The 20,882-nt window shown below is 44.9% G+C and overlaps 1 protein-coding gene across 21 annotated transcripts in view; it reads left to right on the forward strand.

Annotated features, from left to right (window-relative positions):
- Positions 1-20,882, forward strand: part of EIF4G1 (eukaryotic translation initiation factor 4 gamma 1) — a 980,016-nt gene that overhangs the window by 192,674 nt on the left and 766,460 nt on the right. For 11 of the 21 annotated variants that reach the window (XM_078666151.1, XM_078666147.1, XM_078666150.1 and 8 more), the window contains one exon: positions 12,530-12,550. The exons of the other annotated variants lie outside the window; for them this stretch is intronic. In XM_078666151.1, coding sequence (XP_078522277.1) covers positions 12,530-12,550 — 21 coding nt within the window. The remainder of the gene's footprint in view (positions 1-12,529; positions 12,551-20,882) is intronic. 21 annotated transcript variants of the gene reach the window in all.

Consider the following 20,882-nt stretch of genomic DNA (forward strand, 5'->3'; position numbering starts at 1 on the left):
CCTATAGAAACTTCTAATCGCAGATAGCTCAACTTGTCCATTTCCCCAGGCGTCCGACTGGATCCAAAAAGTTTTTTCTTGCAGTTCTCTCGTGCATCACCAGGTGGTATTATGCAGCTCTGTTTTGGATCTGCCTGCACCCAGAAGTGATGTTGTAGGACCCCCAAATATGCGTCCCCTCCGCGCACTGACGTGTTTTTTTTTTTTTTTTTTGCCTGAGCCTACCAATACAAAGCCAGTCTGAAATGATGCAATTCTGACAATTTTCTCTCCTGTTTTTAAAGTTTCCAGACACATCTTTCAGACTAGAAAGTTTAAGGCTTTTTGAAATTGTTACTGACGAATGCCAGTGATCCATGCACAACTCTGATTTGTGAGTGGTGTGTGGAAATGATTTGCAAGGCCATTTGCAATCATGAAGAGACACTGTCACTGAACTCTGTTGTCATCGAAGTCACTGTGCTCATTTTGGTCGCAAGTCTGAAAAAGCAAATTGTTGTGCAGAGGTATTAGACTTCACACACACTAAAACAGAAGTAAAAACCAGTGTCCTCACTGAGTTCCTGAACACTAAGTAAACCATCCAAGAGTCTCAGTTGCCCTTGGGATCAGGCACATCTGGAAACACGGGTGGCAAGGTGGCATAGACCTGCACACGGGGATCCCAACTTCACGCTTCATCCCATCCCACAAAGCCTATTGGTCCAAGAATCTACCAATAATCTGAACCCTAATGCTTTTGACACCTCTATCTGGCTAGGACTTGTAGCAAATGTAAACATTCTATAAAGGTGTAGTCTCCTCTACCAGCCTTGCCCTCAGGTCCTTGAACACTAGTCTCCTGGAGACATTTGCACAATGAGACAGAATAACGGATGTCTTGCGAAGTCTCCCAGAAGACGTACCCAACCTTACAGCTATTAATCACATATGCCCAGGACGCAGCAAAATACTTGGCCGTTCAGGCTTCCACATGACTTTCTGGGTAGGGCAGTGTGGACCAGTGTGGTGGCGCGCAAGAACTCCTGGATTCGCTCTACAAGCTTTTCACCAGATGTCTATCAGTCAGTCATAGACATGTCCTACCATCGCTCTAGGCTGTTTGAAGCGAAGGTGAGCTCTGCCTTTTAAAGATTTAAAGAAAGCAAAGCCACAGCTCACTCTCTGGCCCTACCGCCCGCCGCCTGTTCTGCAGACCTCACAGCAAACCGGAATGTCAACAGTAGCAGCTTCAACTCACACCCCAACAGCAACAAGCCGCCCTTTCTTTTTGGAGTAGTGGCAGGTGCTCCAGACCTTGGAACACTATTAATCCCCATCCTTCCAGTTTCACTCTGGATCTGCCCCCCACACCTCAACATCTCACATAGAACCATCAGTCCGTAATCTGAGGAGAGGTTCAAACTCTTCCACTATTGAGTAATAGAGGGTGCTAGAATCAGATTGGCTCTGGCTGTTCTCATTTCCTGGTGCTGACAAAGGACGTAGGCCATCGCCACATCTTCGATCTATGCCCTTTAAACTTCTTCGTCCAGAAGGACAAGTTAAAAATGCTGTTCCTGACCATAGTACTGTCTACGCCAGATCAAGGAGACTGAGCGTTGGATTTGCAGGGTGCCCATTGGCAGGTTTTCATCCTGCAGGCCAACAAACCCTACCTGCATTTTCAGATAGATCAAATACTTAGATCGCCATGGCTCTCATTGGCCTTCACGGTGTGACTCGGGGTTTCACGAAGGTGGTGATTGCTGCAGCCAGTCTGTGGTGCTTGGGAATACCAGTCTCACCATATCTTGACTGGCTACTGTAGGCGGGCTCACCTGAAGACGGCATCTGACTTGTTATTGTTGGGCTTTTCCATCCACGTGCCAAAGGTCTTTACTTTATGGAGTTTTATATAGTGCTAACTAGACCCGAAGGTGTCAGAGCGCTTTACATAAGCACCAGTTATGTTGCATACAGACAGTCATTTTTGTTAGGCACGGGGAGATTAAGTGATTTGCCCAGAATCACAGAATGCTGAGCTTCCCTGCTGAGACTCTAACTCGATTCCCCAGCTCTGAGGTCGACCGCTCTAGCCATTTGGCCACATTCTCTCCCAAGTTACACCGGACTCCTTCTCAATGGTGCCTCTTTTATTGGAGTGATCCTAGACACTGCTTTTTGTCTACCTCAACAAGTCAAAGACATTTGGGCTTTGATCTGTTTTACTCTTTGACCTGGATCTTAGTGAGTGAGTTTTCTGTTCCCCTTTTTCTTCGGCTTCCTGCTTGTGGACTACACACAGTAGCACATGCAGGCTCTGCAGTGAGATTTAAAGCCTTAGTGGGCTCCGCACCAAGGAGACCTACAAGTCCATCCAGATGTGCAAGGAGACTGAAACATCTGCAGTGGTTGCTGCTTGACTGTAATTGAACCAGGAAGCTGACCCCTCTTTCTACCCCACCCAGAGCGAACTGTTGTGATGGATGCCCCATTGTGGAGTTGGGGGCCACCTGGGAAAAGTGAGGTTTAGGGATCTCAGGCAGAGGCTTGCCTTAACATCAGCTTGTTGTAGTTATGAGCTTGGCACTAAGGGCTTTTACTCCCAACCATTGAGGGGGAAAACTGGTTCTTAGAGAACCATACCTCCCCACTGTGGTATTGCCATTAACAGGGCAACATCTGGTCCTGGACCCTCTGCTAGTGGTCTCGAAGTCTCTGGAAGTGGTTGAAAATTCAGGGCTTATCTCTGATCACCTAGCATCTGTTACGATCTTTAAATGCCAGGACAGACTAACCCTGACTACCTTTTGCCTAGCGATCACAAACAGCAGTTACACTTGGAGGTGGCACCAGGATATCTTCCAGCACTGGGTAGAACCCTGTCTTGATGTATTCACCATTGCAGAAAACGCACAGTGTTGAAAGTTTTGCATGTTGCGGTATACTCTTCGCCAGCATTGTGGTCGACATTCTGATAGGTTTTCCGCTGCTGCCTCTTGCCCGGAATGCTGAAATAGTGCAGATAGACCATGCCCAAGACATCCTAGTGGCTCTGGACTGGGCGAGGAGAGCGTGCTATTTGGAACCTCTGGCTAGGAGTGCATGCCTTCTGATCCAGCTGCCCCTTTGTGAGGAACACGTGGCAGCAGCAAGACTGGGTCCTGCATCCGAGCCTGCAGTCTACAGTTCCATGCATGGAGATTGAGCAGTGATAGTTGACTGCTTTTGACCTTCACACCAAAGTGATTGGTGTTATCTTGGCAGCCAGACGTCCATCCACCATATCAGTATGAGCAGGACACTTGGAAAAGATTGGTGTTCCTCATGTAACGCCCAACCTTCAAATGCACAATTATCTGATGTCCTGGTGTTCTTCCTTTCTTTAGCCCAGCAAGGCCTTGTGGCAACAGCTGAAGGTTATCATTTGCCCTCTTTATGGCTCCTGGACCAGCTATCTCTCTTCAATTCACCAGTTATGAGTATTTTGGAGGGGTTGATCCATATGTTCCTGCTACCACCATTTATTGTGCCGTAGTTGGACCTTAATTTGGTCCCGACTTAGCTGTGCATTGACTCAAGAGGAGTGCATTTCAGGTGTTCTATCTGCTCACCATCAAGACTGCATTCCTTATTGATATAACATCTGAGGCAATTGGTAAAGCCCTTCATCTGTTTTCCCAGAAAAGCTGGTCTTCTGCACAAGTGGCATTCCTGCCAAAGGTAGAAACATCCTTCAACATTAGACAATCCAGCACCTTGCATGCCTCCTGTGCACCACTCCATCCCTCCAAGGAGCAAGGGCAACTCTGTCTGGACCACAAGAGGCCCTTGAGTTTCCACCTTGACCGAGCCAGGATGACCAACTTTTCTTTAGTTTCTTTGGCTAGGAAAAGGGCAAAGTGGTGCAATAGAGAACCATCTCCTGGTGGATTGTTATGCAACAAGATCTGCAATGGGCTCGCTAAAGAGCAACTCTCCGGATGTATTGTGCCCTCGTTCCACTGTTACATTGTCTTGCTTTGGTTGTAGGAACAGTATATTAGACCAACACTAACTTCATAGTATGGAGACTTCGTCCACATTTACCATCAGTAAGTGATGGGTTTCGGCTAGCTCACAGTACCACATCCAACTGCCAAACTGAAACTGGTAACAGATGTCATTGGCAACCTCAAACATGACACTGGTTCCTAAGGAATCAGTGTAAATCGATCTAACCCTTTTGTTTGGTCACTCTAGCATGCACAGCGTAAACAGAACGATAAGACAATGCATTTTCAAACATTTATTGAAATGATCGTATTCTTGCATAAAAAGCAAGAGCTGTAGTAGGAAAGATGATGTAACTGTTACCAGCATTTTTAGAGTGGTAAACAATATGAACTATTCAACCATGTTGTTTGTTGCTATTGTTTGCTTACTCATAGCTGTATCTAATACTGTACTAAACAGATAGTTGGTGCATCATTCTGCCAGATCAATGAGATAATCTAAACCCTGTACCCTGGTCTTTGGTCTCAGGAAGCTTGTTGCAGTGCACAGGTTGTCTTCCTTAGCAGGATGGAGGTTGGAGTCATCAGGGCTGCATCTCAGTTTGCAGTGGGTCTGACACTCCAGCTTACAAATGCTTCTCTCAAAAAGCTTTAGCATGGAAGCTGCTCGTATGAGGTGAAAAATTAAGTGTATCCCAACGAGCATAGAAAGAAGGGAAAACAGTGGCATTGTGTTTTTCATGAACGACCCTGGAACTATACAGACTACAAGATGTTTGCGCCTATCAGAGATGCACATACAGCACATTCAGGTGTTAGCAGGAAAGTGTAGCAGAGGGATCCACAAGAAAGATGTCAACCTAAGGAGTTTAATCTAAAATGGAGACTACACGTGCGCCATGCTACACCACCAGCGAGAAAGCTGCTGCTATTGTGCTAGCTCTTGTCATTTGCTAGGCAGCGACCTGGGCATCTCTCCACACGTTTATGAAGCACTACTGCCTAGACAACCAGGTGTGATAGGCCTAGCACACCACGTGCTCTGCCTTGCTAGATTTCCTTGTCGGGACCATTCAACAGACTCCACCTTGGAAGGACTGCTTACCAAAGGTAAGTAACTTGTTTTGGACTGAACACGATCCTTGGGCATCCTACTCTTTTGCAGCCAAAGGCCATCAGAGAACGGAAGTCCAAGTTTTTTTTTTTCCTTCGCCCAAAGCCTGCGGGGACATGCCCTAGCACTCCCTGTAATCTTCCGGTCTATGTTCTAAAAAAGATTACCATTAAAAAAAAAAAAATGTCCAACTCCTGAAACTGCAGTCACTGGTTTTCTCTTTGGTACTAATTCTGATATAGAAAAAGCTGAGCTGGAATTTCTGATTCAAATCTGCTCAAAAGGCCATGCTGGACAAAATCAGGATGGCTCTCTATCCTCTAGGCCACTCCCAAGGGGTCGGTCTTTAATTATTCTGATGTCTCTAACCCCCGCATTACCGGACTTCTTGCCTCCCCATTGCTTCTGAGGAAGCAATCACCTACCAAAGCATTAAACCAAGAGACCTTGGTACCTGTGATACCATTTACAAGGGACTGACCTGTGGCCAAAGACTGCCAATTCGGTTTTGTTTTTAATGCAGTTTAGGGGAAGAACATAGGCCCTGGGTACCGGTTTGGCAGCAACCCATTAAACCTTTGCCCTTATCCAAGTGTGGAGAGCGAAGGTCTGTGCCTGCGTAGATGCTTACTCCCTGTCAAAGCCCATCCTTAATGCCCAAAGGTTTACCAGGACAGTAATCCGACGCTCTTGCTGTCATATACTGTGGCAGCATAGAGGATGATCATTCTGAGACTGATAACCTTCTCTCCACCTTACAGTTCAAACTAACTTTTACCTGAACTTGCAGAATGCTAGTTGCCTTACATCCTGCAAGGGGGCATTCAGTATGTCTTTATCTGAGACTTCTAGCTGCCGATGCCTTACTTTTAAATTTCCCAGATGTCCGATCTGGCTCAAACCTTTGTGGTGGCAGTACCCCTGCGTGCCATCCAGTGGCTGTTCAGTTCTGCACTGCGTCGTTTGTATTGGATGTGACCTCAGTCACCCTTAAAGTGCCACCCAGGCAGGCGGACGTCAGTTCTTTTCTTTTTGCGACAGCGCTGATCCAGAGAAGAGCTACCCTTCTGTCTTTTTGACTGCCTTTTTTGACGTTTGTCGAAGATTTTTTCTGGAGTTGAGGGAATGTCCTATAGAAAGGTAGGGTTCAGGCCATGTGGGCATGTCACTGCACCATGCTGGTTACAGCTCTCTTAGCCAAGAGGCCTGTAGAGATGGTTCTAATATCAGACGTAGGAAATGGTGGTTGTTCCCTCTACTTTCTAATACACAAGAAAACCAAAGGTGTTCAACCTATTCTAGACCTCCGAACAATCAATCTGTTTCTCAAGAAGGAGACATTCAAGATGCTCACTTTGCTCCGGTCTTGTCTGCCGTAGACAGAGTGGTTGGTAGTGTTGGATTTGCAGGATGCGTATTTTCCCATACCCACCCTACGAGGCCGCAGGCGTTTCCAACGGTTCAAGGTAAGCCATAAGCACTTCAGTTCAGTGTTCCCCTTTGACCTTACCAGCGTCCCTCTGGTGTTCACCAAGTTGATGGCAGTGGTAGCAGCTCATCTATACAGGGTGAGGGGGGAAGTGGGTTTCCCCCCTGCACTGTCACACTTTGATACGCTCCATAGGCTTTTTCGGTGGTGTCCAAGCAACCCTAATGGACATGCATGATGAATGGCTCTTCAGAGTAAAAGCAGACTCCTCCCTGGCGTGGTTCAAAACAGTTCTACAGTTGCTGGGCCAAGCCTATACTGGAAACCAGTTCTTCCAGGAGTGCTAAAAATGTTGTGGCTACTCCAGAAGAGTTCTGTCACCATTAAACTGCATAGCTACTCCAAGCACTTAGTAGCTGCAACTGTCCTTTCTAGGCAAAACAAAATAATTCGGCCTCCATTCAGCGTCTACTTCCTGTAGGAGCAAGGTCCCCCATCTCGCCACCAGACAGTCACCAGAGACTTTTTAGTGACCAGCTTATCCTCAAGTGCTGTGACACATCCTTCCGGTCTTCTCCGGACCACCGTTCTTAAACCAGGAGTTTCTTTGCTCTGTCTCGGAGGCTGAGGTTCTTGTCCTGTTGAACAAAGGCGCCAAGGTCTTGAATATTTTAATTCAGTAGGATTGGCTGGTGCCCTTTGACCTCCATCTGCTGAATCTCCCTGTGCACAGGTACTGTGATTCTACCTTTTGGTCTGATGACTTCATTAATTCACCAAGGTGGCGGGGTAATGATTGGTTTACTAAGAAGGGCAGAAATCAATGAATTTCTGCTCTTGGAAGACTGATGCCAGGTTACGGTAGCTGAGTAGAGTTTCCTTATTTGGACATGATGCATCTTTAGCACACTATAACCTTTTTGCCTGACTTGGGTTTTACAATCTTTTCATTCGGAGGTCTCACCACCTCTCATATTGAATTTGAGCATCATAGTTTAGGTGCTCTGCATGACCTGTATGAATACTTTTTCCTTGAAGGGCAGCTCATATTTGACACAAGATTCCAAGGCTGGTGCAGACACTGGCTAAGTTCATAGTTTCTTGCTACACTCCAGATGGTGGATGAAGGTCTTGCAATAGTGCTTGAGAAAAGTGAGGAGATGGATGGGTGTAATACATAGACTAAACCCCTAGCATGCAGCGGTTTATACTGACCGCACATGACTCTTCAGGATGTTTCATATGCTCTGTTACATACACTTATTCCAAAAATGGGCAAAGCAGTAACCCCGCATGACCTAGTGTTTGGTTACTTTTTTCGTTGGTTTCTGTCGTAACTTTACCCAAGCGAGATCTCTGGATATTTGTACTCGCTTAACCAGGGCGACAGCAGATTCTGCCTCTTTCACCAAGACCACCATAGTGGCTGACATTTTTCTGGCAGGTTGTCTCGCAGCTCAAGCTCTGCGCCATGATTCAATGAGTTAATTACTACCCAATTCCCCTCTTGCAGGGCATTGCCTTTGTACTCCATTATAAAATGAAGAGCATGCGCTGGAAAAGTATCCATTATTATTAGCAACATTTATTAAGCGCATGGCTTCCTGAATTTGGCATCCCAGCGCTAGCCATCCCTGCTGGAGATCATTCCCCCTTCAATAAACAAGTGAGTTTTCAGTTGCTTTCTAAAACTAGACAGGTTTTTATCCAGTCTAAGACTTGACCGGCAGAGAGTTCACATCTTGGGAGCCAGGTAGGCAAACGACCAGCTGCCACTTATGGCCCTCTTAACTCTTGGAATGGTGAGAATACCTAGTTTGGCAGACCGAAGATCTGTGTGCCTTGTTAGGTGAGTAAGAATCTATGGACCAGATCTGTATTTTGCACGGTGTGCCATACATGGTGCCTTGAATTGTACAGAATGTTATCTTCCATCAGAAGATAACATTACTTTCCTTAGTTTATATTTTTGGTGGATTCTGTATTTTCCAGCAGATTCCTTGCCTCTCTCCTGCTTTCCTCGAGGAGCTAGTGGCATTTGTGATGAGATACCACAGTATCCGAAGGTGTCATCAGCCTTGAATGTCGCGGTTACTTATGATCTCTGTTCGGTTCTGCACACCTAATTGTGGAAAAAGCATTCGAAATGAGCATGCCAATTGAATCTTATGCGTCTATTGCCTCATCTTGGCCTGCTAATGGCACTCTGTGCCACCTGGCAATGTTGGAGACTTACTGCTTGGTTGAACATTTCCAGATCCCGCCTCGCCTATGTATTTGAGGCGAAGAATTCACAGGAAGATAAAGTATCCACCAGAAACTTTTGCAGAAGGTAAGTAACCTTTCTACCTCCATTTTAGCTCCGTAGGAATTTAATATTTCCTATTCTGTCTGATTTACTGTTCTGGTGCTGAAAGCTTTGATTCTTTCTGGAGACAGTTGGAGCATCAGAGGGATAAACAAATGCACTGAATCATCTTTCTCTATTTTGTGTCAGAAACCTCTTTGCTCTCTTGCATCTTGGAGTGCCGAACTGTGTGCAAACCGTGAACTACCTCTAGTTGTCTGAGTTGGGAGGATGATATGGGGGGGGGGGGGGGGGGAGAGCAGTTTCCTAATGTCTAGATTAAGGTTATTCATGATCTTTCTCTGGATGGGCAGGGGTTTCAGATAATTTTCAAGTTATTCTGTTTCTGTAGCTCTTAAGTCTGCCTCCTGCATCCAATATACTACTTTTCTGCCCCATAAACAGCGAGTGGTCAAGATTCTTCACTTTGTCTTTAGCTCCATTCTCCAAAGTTTCCACAAAGATTTGGGTGATTTTTTTTGGTCTGTCCACATATACCCTTGCTCAGTTGAACTGCTGTTCAGTTTCTTCTCCCCCAATACACTGCTCTACCCGATGTCCTGCTTGCATTATGAGCGAAGATGATCAGCGAGTGAATCTTCCTATAGTAGAGCCCCAAAACTATGCTTCGGTATCTGACAGCAGAATTCTCCCTACACTCTGACACACTCCATAAAGTAGATTACTCGTAGGAATTCGGATCTTTTTCCAACCGGTTTGCTGTCACCTGCTAATTTCATGGCACTTGGGTGGCTCATATTTTTGTTTTATTGGTTCAGAATGCTGACTTCAGGTTGCCATATCTCTGCTGCAAAAGGCTAAGGAACACGTGGACAGGCCCAGGACCTATATGGTTACCAAGTCTGCAATACTTGTGTGACCCCAGGGGAGAAATTGCTAATTTACTTTATACTGACACAACCACGGTGGCATGTGATCTTTAACAATACTATGTCAAGTTGCGTGTTAGGATAACGTTTTGTAGCAAAATGGCATTCTTGTTTAAATGTCTCGGTATACAAGAGGCTAATGGGGTCTGTCATGTTACTTCACTGGGCCCTGAAAGTGGGTCTTAAATGCCTACACCATGAGTACTGCGCCGATTTTATTTACTGAAAGCAAAATTCAAATGTCTAGAAATGACTAGCATATTATCAGAACCAGGTATGTAAGGGGTTGCTGTTTGGTCGGTAAATGTAAAGGCCGACTGTTTGATAAGAGCACATAATGGCCAAAGGGCAAAATGCATACCCTAAGAGGTACATATGAGATTAATGTAAAAAATACGAGCTAAGAGATTGCCAATAAAGGTTGATACTACTATTCCAATTGGTAAGTCTTGAAAGGCGGATATCAGTTGCTTTTAAAACGTGAATTAATAGTTTTTAACATTTGCTTGTGGTTTTCCAACCGCCACCAATTTTGTATTGTACTGTAAGGTAGGGTTATAGTTTGGGAGATTACGGTAGATCCTAATAGTATATCGGTCCTTGTCCAACAGTTGCAAAGATTAAAAAGAAGGACCTGTGACTACACTATTTTAGTGTGGTTTGTCTAATGTCTACATCTAACCCCAAGATTCCTCTCCTTTAGAATATACCCAAGTGCAACTATTCCTGCATGTTGCCAAACTTAGTGTAGACTTTTTCACCATCTTAAAAGTGATAGAGCAGTGCCACACATAGGAGCCACCCTCTGTACACTGACATTCGTTCCTTCATAACTTTTGTCTCTTTTGAAACTGGCTCAGGGTTCTACTCACAATGTTTACTGCCTCTTGATAATTCCAAATGTTGGACAGTGTGCCAGGAAGAGTTAGGCCGCCTCCCAAATGCCAGGATTCAAGCTGATGTTGGACATGAGCCCAAAGGACATGACATTAGTACCTGGGCTGTGGCCCTTGGACGTTTTGTTAAACAAGTGTTCCCTTATGCACCTGAAGGTAATCGAAGAGCCTGATGTAATGTACATAGTAGAGCACAAGAAGCTGTGGACTACCGCCAAGTTGAGTGATTGCTCCTTCTCTAGCTCTTGCACACTACAATTGTTAAGTCGAAGTCCAGAGTGCATCTTAAGCGCAAAAAGACCAAGTAGGAGTCCATTTCTAGGTTGGTCACTGCATGCTCTGAATTTCCAAGGCCATTGTCTACTTTGCCGCAGATAAAGGTCTTCGCTCACTACTCCCTCTGGAGTGTCTTGGAGCCACATGGAGACACCGGTCCAGCATTTCTTACACACTATGGGCCCCTACCTGGTGCTGATTGACTCAGCCGGTACCCATGAATGATCTGATCCCAATCTCCAACCTGGAACTGATGTAGGCTCACCCCACAACTGTTGGTGCTGACATTGCTGAGGTGCAACCAATCACACTAAAATACAATCCCCAGCCTCTTCCATGCTTGTACCATTTCAGTGTTGAGGCCCTTTTTCGTTTCCAATTCAGACGAAGTCCGGGGGTTCAAAAACGTTCCCCAAAACGAATGACAAGGTGGCCAAAATATTCCACCTCAACACTAATACAAAACTCTTTGGACCTACAGAGTGCTAGTGGGTTGGATACCTCCTATGCTTCAAGCATCTAGAAGTGCCAGACTCAGAAGAACGAGAGTGGTCTTACTCCCACTACTTCCTTGCGCCAAAGGACTCTGTGGTCAGGCCCATTCTGGAGCATCAGCCTGTGAATGTCTTCTTATGGAAGCATACATTCAAAATGCTGTTAGTGTGCTCTGGACCCAGCGTTTATATTGTGTCCTTGGACTTGCAAGATGCTTATTCTCATGTATGAGTCCTGCAGTCCCACATACTTTGCCTGTGGTTCATGGTGGGGTCTGCCACAAACCACCATTGGGCATGGAAGTGCCCCATTCCTGAAAATGCCCAAAATATTTTGCCCCCAATAAATTTTTTAAATATAGGCAATGTTGATGTACAGACCTGCATTGGCTTGCTTTCCTTAAGCATCAAAGCATGCTGTTTCCTTGTGTGGTTTCTGCAGTAGGGCAATTCTTCACACACATTACATCCTGTGCAAGTTGGTGCCATAGGTCCAGTCTGGAATCGTAGCTTTAGCACCAGACCAACAAATAACATTCTTGGTAATCCTTGCAGTGTCTTATGTAAAATCATGGGGTTTATAAGCTGTTGGCTTAATGGGGTACTTCCTTTACTGCATGGCTCCCAAGTCTAGAGAACTGAATTCTGGTTTAACACAGTACATTCGAAACAAAATCCTATGATTGGGGATGTTCAGCATCTTCAAATGGCTGTGATTGAATAGAAAACGTTATGCTTGATTTGACAGATGAGGATTTTTTTCATCCATCTTATAAGTGTTGGTGTTTAGTTTTTCTTACTGTTTCCTTGAAAAAAATGTGAAATATATTTCTGCGTAATTTACCAGCCAACCTGATTATCGGTCACAGCTGAAATCTCCAATATGACTTAAGTTTGGAGGTTGAAGCTGGTCTGAGCAGCATTGTGCTTGGCACTGTTTGAATGGTGAGGCAATCCCCACAATTAACTTGTCCGCTTTCAGTGCTGTCTGTGGGTGGGGATTGTCTCTCACTGAACTCTTAAGTTGAACCGTTTTCCTCTGTTAATCTTCTTCCATACCAGTGTGCATAGGGTTAGCTCGTAATACCATCTTTTTTCTTTTCTAGGAATGGCCGTCATCAGGAGAGGTATTTCTCTTAAATGATTTAAGACGTTTAACGGCATATAATTTATGTACATGCTTAACGTCCTCCTGACAAAGTAACGTTTTGTTACTCTTAGTAATTTGTAAGACTTCCTTTAGACACATGAGGGCCAAGGAAACTTTCACTGTTGGAGTGCTAGATCTGAGGGTACAGTCACTCTTGCATCATTGACCAACTATTTGTCTACTTGTTTTTATTACTTCATAATTTGGTTCAGCAGGATACTTGTATTTAGTTAGTCAATTATTTTCTGAATGAAGAGCCCTTGCTCAATGTTTTTTGTTTATCTTGAGTGATCTGCAGCTATTTTCTCTAGTTTAGGCTTTTCTCCGCTCAGTGAAACAACCACCGTCAATAGTACGTTCCTATAGAAGTTAGAAACACACTTCTAGCAGTTGTTTGACCAAACATTTTGAGCTTTGTATGCATACTACTTGGTATTTTTCATAGAATGGAATAGGGTAGTACTTAGGAATATGCATAGAAGGACTAATTGATAGGCGAGGGAGCAGTTTGTGGTTGTATTCAACACTGGTAGGAGGTTTGTTTCTGCAAGGGATTTGAAGTACTGGGATGTCCTAAGCAAGGTATGAGGTGCTCCTCGAAGAGGATGTCCTTCATTTTCTTTTCGAATTGCAGGACTGGAATGCCATTCCAGATGTCATGTAGGTTGACCTTCAGTTGGGTCGTCTGTATTAATGCAGGGATGCTGGTGAGCAATGATTAGCAGACATTCAGCTCAGGATGACCTTGATTGCACATCCTTTCTAAAATCTTCTTTGGGACAGTATAAATTCACTTAAATGGTGTCCTTGACCAGAAGGATCAACCGCTCCTCGGACAGCTTTTACAGTATTATGCCACACATTTCTAATATCCGACATCTAAAACATAAGAAAATTGCATGTGGAGAAAGTGGCACAAATGATACTCCGAAACATTGGGCTGAAAGGCGCAAGGAAAATGGTCCAGGACATTCCTGTAGGTTCCCACCTCTGATAGTTATCTGTAATTTAGATGAGACTAATCTCCTAGCTAGGTAAGTATAATGGAATAAATCCAGAAGAGATGCCTAACGAGTAAAGAGGACATAGAACACTTCCCTGTAAGAACCCCCAAAACCCTTAGCCATGAAGAATTTCCTAAGACTTCACTAAAGTCTTGTATGATTTGTGTTACACTCTACAGTCTTTTAACCTGTTAAAAATATGACTTGGCCAAAACCGTTTCACCAAAGGAAATTCTTAGGGCACCTTTTTTCCCCTTTCAAATCTTTTTATTGGCAACTGCAATAAAGATTTGTACAAAACTGCACCATAAAATTATTAAACATCACAATAGCCTTGTCAAACCACTCCGCCTGGAGCACCTTACTATTCCATTCCTGACCCTTCTGGGCATAATATCTCACCAATGTGAAGTTGAGAGCTGGATGTTGGTGTAGCCAGAAATTAAAATCCGTAGTGAGAGCCTTAGTTGCATGTGTGGACTGCTTTTGCAGACAGCATAGCCCCCTCCCCAGACTTACCTGCCTAACCTTGGTCCTTACAGTTTGGAGCAGTTTGTCTTCTAGTGTACATGGATTGTGGCAGTGGGCATACCTTTCCAGTCTGTATGTCGAGCTGTCTGAACCCAACCACCCTGCACTACCGAAGGAACGCATGAATGGACCACTGGCCCAAAAAAAGGCAGTGGGCACAGGTAGGTGCATATCCAGACTGAATAATACTTGGGAACAGGTTGGTGGATGCCTATGGTCAGCTAGGTGTATGCAGTCTTGCCTTTCTTGGCAGTGTCACTGTTGCGGTGGAATCTGACCCGTTTCACACGTTTGAGCTCTGGTGATGAATCTAGGTTTACTGCTGTTCGTAGGCAAAGATAGTTAATTTTTGTTCTGGTTTAGTTTAACACAAACACTTAGCATCCAGATTTGTATGCAAGCAAGACATTGCTAGTAGAATTCTGGCCTCTTTTAGTGTGAGTTTTGGCTGTTATGGTCTAATGGTATTGCATCCTGCTGTTTGTGCCTTTACCCTCATGTTTGCACAAAAACGTATGCATAGCTTAGTAAAGATCATGTATGTATGGTGACTTTTTAAATCAGAGTTGTACTTTGATGTCTGAGGGGCACTAGAGTGTACCCCCATTTTGGGTGGCTACCACTCAACTCTGCCATGTGAATGGAGGAGGTAGCAGCGGGGTTGTCAAAAGAAAAGTTCCACCCTGTTCCCATAACTGTACCTAAGATATGGATAAAGGCTGTCTCTTGTATGCGGCTTACTAATAAACAGTGGACCCCATGTTTATGTGCTGGTCAATTGGTTACTTAGTTTCGAACAAGCTTCATTGGACACCCGAGCCAGCATGTACACCCCTACTGTTACCATCCATGAAGCCATTTGTTGGCTGCAGTGAGGTCTCAGCTGATTCCCTTTATCTAGTTTAAGTTAATATTTGTAGCATGTGTTGTCCGTAGATGCATGTGCTTAGCATACTCCTGCCATCTACTGTTGGGCTCGGACGGTTAAAAGTTGTTTTTTTGTTCAAAGAAGTTTTGATCACAAGGTAAAGTGACTCCTATAGCCTGTACTGAGCATGTTAATCGGCTCCTTTGGTCTGTTTTTTCCGCCATTGGGCTTGGATGTTGATCTCTGAGCTCCAGGTACTTACATTAGAAGAGCCTGTCTTTCAAATAATTCCAGCCAAATCAGTACTTCGTAGTAACCCTAAATTTCTACCAAAAGTAGTGAGCTTTCCACACAAATCAAATAATTGAGCTACCTGTTTTCTTCCCTAATCTGGAGTCTGTAACAGAGAGCAGTGAACACTTTAAAATGTTAAAAGGCCATTACTGCATTACATGGAAAGAACCAACGCTTCTCAACGCACAACTCTTAGTTGCATTTACAAACACACAGCAAGTATCTCCAATATCCAAAGCAGGAATAGCCAGATGGATAGTTAGACGTCATCAACCTTGCTACAAAAAAAGCAAACAAGAGTCCTAACTAACTCCAAGGGCTCACTCCACATGCAAAAAAGGAGCCTCAATGGTATTTTAGCAAACTACTAGTGGCTATTTTGTGAAGCAGCTACATGGAATAACTCCTACATCCACACTATTGTGTTGTCTTAGTTAATCAACAAGCTAAAGTGAGTCCAGCTGTATAGAATACTTTTTCAAGCATCGAAGTCAAACAATAGCTAAACATCGCATATGGGGAGCACTTCTTTACCTTCAATGCTAAGCATATGAGGCTTCATTCCTGGCAGATCCACCTCCCACAACCTGCACACTTTATCTATACTTCATCAGTTAGACCCTAACCTACCAGTGCTTTCTGCGTTTTTAGACGCTACGAAAGCATTTGATTCCCTAAAGTGGTCGTACCTTTTTACTATACTCCCCAAGATTGGCATTCGCCCTAATTTTTTGAAACTCTTCCACCTACTTTATACTAACTCGACTGAAAGACTTCAGGTGAATGATGTGCTGTCAGTCTTTCCCTGTGGCTCTAGGCACTAGGCAGGGATGCCCTTTGTTCCCCTCATTATTCACAATAGCTATGGAGCCTCTCGCAGCCAGGATGCGCCAACTTCGCACTGCCAGGGGACTTTGCCTCACAGACAGAGGCTTGATCATATCAACATATGCAGATGACATTACATTATACATCCGGGAGCCGGCCACAAATCTTAACCCCACGCTATGGGAAATTCTCCTATTCAGAGGCATGTCTGTGTACAGGTTAACTGGTCCAAATCGACCCTCTTTCCCTTAACACCGGCTCCAATTGAGTTGGACCTTGACTTCCCACTCACATGGGCTGATCCAGCAGTCAAGTACCTTGGGATGTGGCTCTCTAGTGAGATTTCGGATATCTGTCATCTGAACTTCGACCACCTCATCAACCTGGCTGGAGGGTAGGATTTCCTTTTAGACCAAACTACCGCTGTCGCTTGCTGGCAGGATAGCAATCGCTAAAATTATCACTATTACGCTCCCTTTTAATCTCTGGTCTGAGCAGGTAAACCACCCTGCATCTCCTGGGAGGTCCTGACACTACCATTAACACAAGGGGGTCTGGGGGCGCCAGACTTTGAATTCTACGCTCTGAGCACTCAAGCCAAATACCTCCACTACTGGGTCCATCCTGTTCCGTTTCAAACCCATGTGGCGGTGGAGGGATGTAGCCTTCCCAGCTCCTCTACCAGCTGCTATCTATTACATCTACAAAAGGCCCAATGCTGAAATTAATACAGTTGAAAATTTACGCCGGGCTTGGGATGGACTTCAGGCGAAATTACCACAGCTTTACCCCCCTAGCCCACCACCCAAGCTTCCCTCCAATGAAAGACGCTGGCTCTATACAAATCTCGACGAATGGGTCTGTCCTCTTTTGCTGACCTGTATTCGGTGGAGGAGTTCTTGCCTCCGCCACAAAACCTGGAGGACGCACGTTCCCCTCCCTTGGAACTTCTACTCTACCACCAACTCTGGGCCAACTGCTGACCAATGTAGTTTATTTTCCAATGCACCTACGCCCCTGCTCCAGTTGGAAAACAGATTAGCGAACTTGTCCAAGAAGCTTGTAACCCACGTTCATAATATTACACAGCAGTCCAGCCCGATCACGACACCCAACGTGCTGGCGCAGTGGGACCCACCACCCACAAACAATGGGCCTATTGCTGCTCTCAACTAAAGCGCCTCTCTCCATGTTATAAACTGCAGATCTTACACTTTAAATACTTACACAGGTTATACCATACGCCAGTGCAAATACAAAAAATGGGACTGTGCCCGAATGCTGCATGCTGCCGTTGCGCTGATACACAAGCCACCTTTCTACACTTATCGAGGCGCAGTGGCCCCATTTCATTGTTTTAGGACCAGGTGTTTACATGGGCGGCTGCACCCACCGAATCACCTGCCCATACTCTACCAACGCCCCCGCCTCCATAGGCCCACCTGCATGCCCGTTAACCCATCACGCTATAACATTACCGTACTCTCCTTAAGGCATCATGCCATCGCTTGAACAGTCCAGTACTGACATGCCTGTATACCCGATCACGACCACATTGCGCACACACACGTGGAAGAAACTATGTAGCCTTCTCGCGTCTGTGTTCAAGCTTACATTCCCTCTGATTAAAAGTGCCTTAAAGCTGTAATGTAGCACTTACCTGGATATACTGTGATTGCTGATTCTTGTCGCTGTCGTGATTATTGGAATATGCCAACTTGATTTCTACATGTATTTCAGATATGACCGAATGTGACCTGTCTTATTTTTTTGTTTCGTTTGAAAATAATAAAGTACTTAAAAAAAAAAAGCATATGCATCTGACAAACTCCTGCTACAAATGAAATATTACTTACACTGTAAGCATCTGTTCAGTATGTAGTGCCAGAAATTCATATGCACCCACCCTCCTCCCCAACAACTATTGGTTCACTTATATAATTACTTACTAACCTGTACATTACTATGCTATTCATTTGCAGGCTCATCTTTTGTCACTATATTGCTCCTATCCGAAGGCTCACCCGATGAGCTAAAAACAGTAACGAAGGAACCGATTAACATTCGCCGTAAAGACTATAATACGAGTCACTTTGCCTCAAGACTGAAAAGGCGTTTTCGAAGAAAAACAACTTGTAAACTTCCAAGCTCAGCACTAAGTGGCATGGGTATTCTAAGCATGTGAATTTATTTCACTATATGCTACAAATAGATGCTTACAGGGTAAAAAAACAGTTCAAGGAATGTGAGCTGTAGATCACATGCTTTGCATACTCCTGCCATCTAGAATTTGTACTTCGAAGAAGTCTTTCCAGTCACGAGGTCAGGGGCCTCATTTCTGTGATAATGCGCATGGGCATCAACTCCAGTGTTCGTTTTTTCTGCCATTTGATCGGACATGTATTTCTGCGCTCAATTTAAAAATCTGTCCTCTGGTTCCCCTCGGTGCGTAATCCACTCTACCCTCGACTGTATTGTTTTCGAACAAGTTTCCTTTACTCCGCGGTCCAACTCTACCATCAAGAGAGGTCCATTTAGAGTGCGGTTTTTGCAGGCTTCCTTCCGGCCTATCGGCATTGGTCGGGCACCTTGTCGATGGAACGTACGCAGTTTAAATTCTGCCCCCTTTGCCATGCGAAGTATCCGTGTACGGACCTACATCATTTGTGTAACTTGTGCTTGTCCCCTGAGCACAAAGAACAAGACTGATGCGTGTCGTTCCTTCAGATCAAAGAAAACTCTCCGTGACCGTCTGGCTCGACTTCAAGAGATGCAGCGGCAGCAGTTAAACGACACACCGGATCTCTTCAGCAAAGACTCCGAACAAGAGGAAGTCTCAGTGGCCGAAGAACAGGATTCAGCGGCATCGTACTCCGAGGCAGAGTTGCAGATTGTCTTTGAAGATGACAATGTGCCGCAGGGACAAGGGGGCATGAGTACTGAAGACACCCCCTACCACCGTCCCTAAAAAATCTAAAGCTTCGGCACCACCTCCGCCTTCAGGCTAAGATCTGCCCCGAGTCAGATACACTGGCAAGCCTTCCGGCTTGGGACCGAGTCAGCCAAAATCAACTTTCGCGCCAAAACCTTCAAGCATAAAGTAGGCTATGAGCCGAATCCTTTGACACGAAACCAAAGAAGCATTCCACCGATCCGAAATCTTCAGCGCCGAAAGAATAGTGCAGCTCTGCACCGAAAATTAAACGGCTGCCAGTACCACAACTGGATCAAAGCATGGTAATGTCCCACCTAAATCTGATCCGAAACTGAAAACTCTAAATGAATCTGGATACTGTGCATATTCTTGCTAAATCGCCATCCAAACACAAGCTTCCGGATAACGACATCTCTACAATTCCATTAAAGAAGAAACCTGTGGGGACTAGTCCTTTCCACATACTACCATCTCCTCCTCCTTCCAACTCCACCACAATTGATCCCTTACACAATACAACTGGTCAGTCTCCTCTACCACACCCTGCTTCAGGTGACACTGATGACCAACACCATTTGATCCTTGGATGGATTATACCATTGATCCTCCAAGATACAGACCTAGATCTTTACCCTGGCAGACCATCTCACCTGATGACCATCTGTCATATCAGGGTCTCATTGCTAGAGCTGCACACTACCAAAGGGTAGAGCTCCATAAAGCGTCCTTGGAGGAAGATTTTCTATTAAACTCTAGCAACACATAAATCCAGCCACACTGTCCATGCTTAAAGGTATGTTAAGGCACACAGACGACATCTTTAAAGATCATGGACGTGCTAGGGTCCTCGCTCCTAGAATGGATTAAAAATACCACACCTGCCCCAACAGACCCTGATTTTTTTTATTAAGGGTCAGTTACCACTGGACTCTGTAGTGGTATCCAATGCGCGAAAGTGAGCTAATTCTCAAGCGTCTGGGGAAGCTCCTCCCCCCCAGATAAGAAGTCAAAACTGAATGATGCTTTTGGCAAACAAGTAGCTACTCGAAAGTGAGCTAATCATTGGCGTATTGCTAACACCCAAGGTCTCCTTGCATGATCTAATAGAGCTCACTGGGAGGAAATAGAACAACTTCTACAATTTCTCCCAGATGAACAGAAGGCCGCAGCACAAGTGTTGGTTCAAGAAGGTAAACTAATTTCCAACACTTTCATCAGATGTGCTCTAGATGAGGTCGGTACTGCAGCTAGTGGGGGTAAATACTAGCATGCTACTCTGGAGACATGCCTGGTTACATGTTTCAGGATTTAAATTTGAAGTCCAGCAATCCATTCTAAATATACCCTTCGACAAAAAACATCCTTTTGGCCGTGAAGTTGAACAAGCGCGCAAAACAATTTAAAATAAAGATGTTGCAAAATACATGGGAGCGCTCCAGTCTCCCTCTAACAGGGGTTCCTTTTGGCTCTCGTTTTACATGGAAGGGTCCAAATTCACAGGGTCAGACCAAAATACTTCTTACAAAACACTTCCCAATAATTTTTAACAAGAGGATTTTTCAGAGGAAGGCCAGAGGGGAACTAGTCCATGGGCAGAAGTAAAAACACCACACCCCGCAATTCCCCTTCCCCAAATAAACAACTTCCCCTCACTTCCCTCCGACTATTCCACACCTGTCTGAGGAAGACTTAAAGACTTTCTCCCCATTTGGGAATCAATAACAACCGACAGATGGGCGATTGGAATTATCCAACATGGTTATTGCCTGGAGCTTACCAACAACCCCCCAAACATTCCACCTCGATCACAAATTGTCAACAGACCACCAGCATTTGCTTAATCAAGTAG

Source organism: Lissotriton helveticus, chromosome 11 (assembly GCF_964261635.1).
Source record: "Lissotriton helveticus chromosome 11, aLisHel1.1, whole genome shotgun sequence".
In the NCBI taxonomy this organism is placed as follows: domain Eukaryota; kingdom Metazoa; phylum Chordata; class Amphibia; order Caudata; family Salamandridae; genus Lissotriton; species Lissotriton helveticus.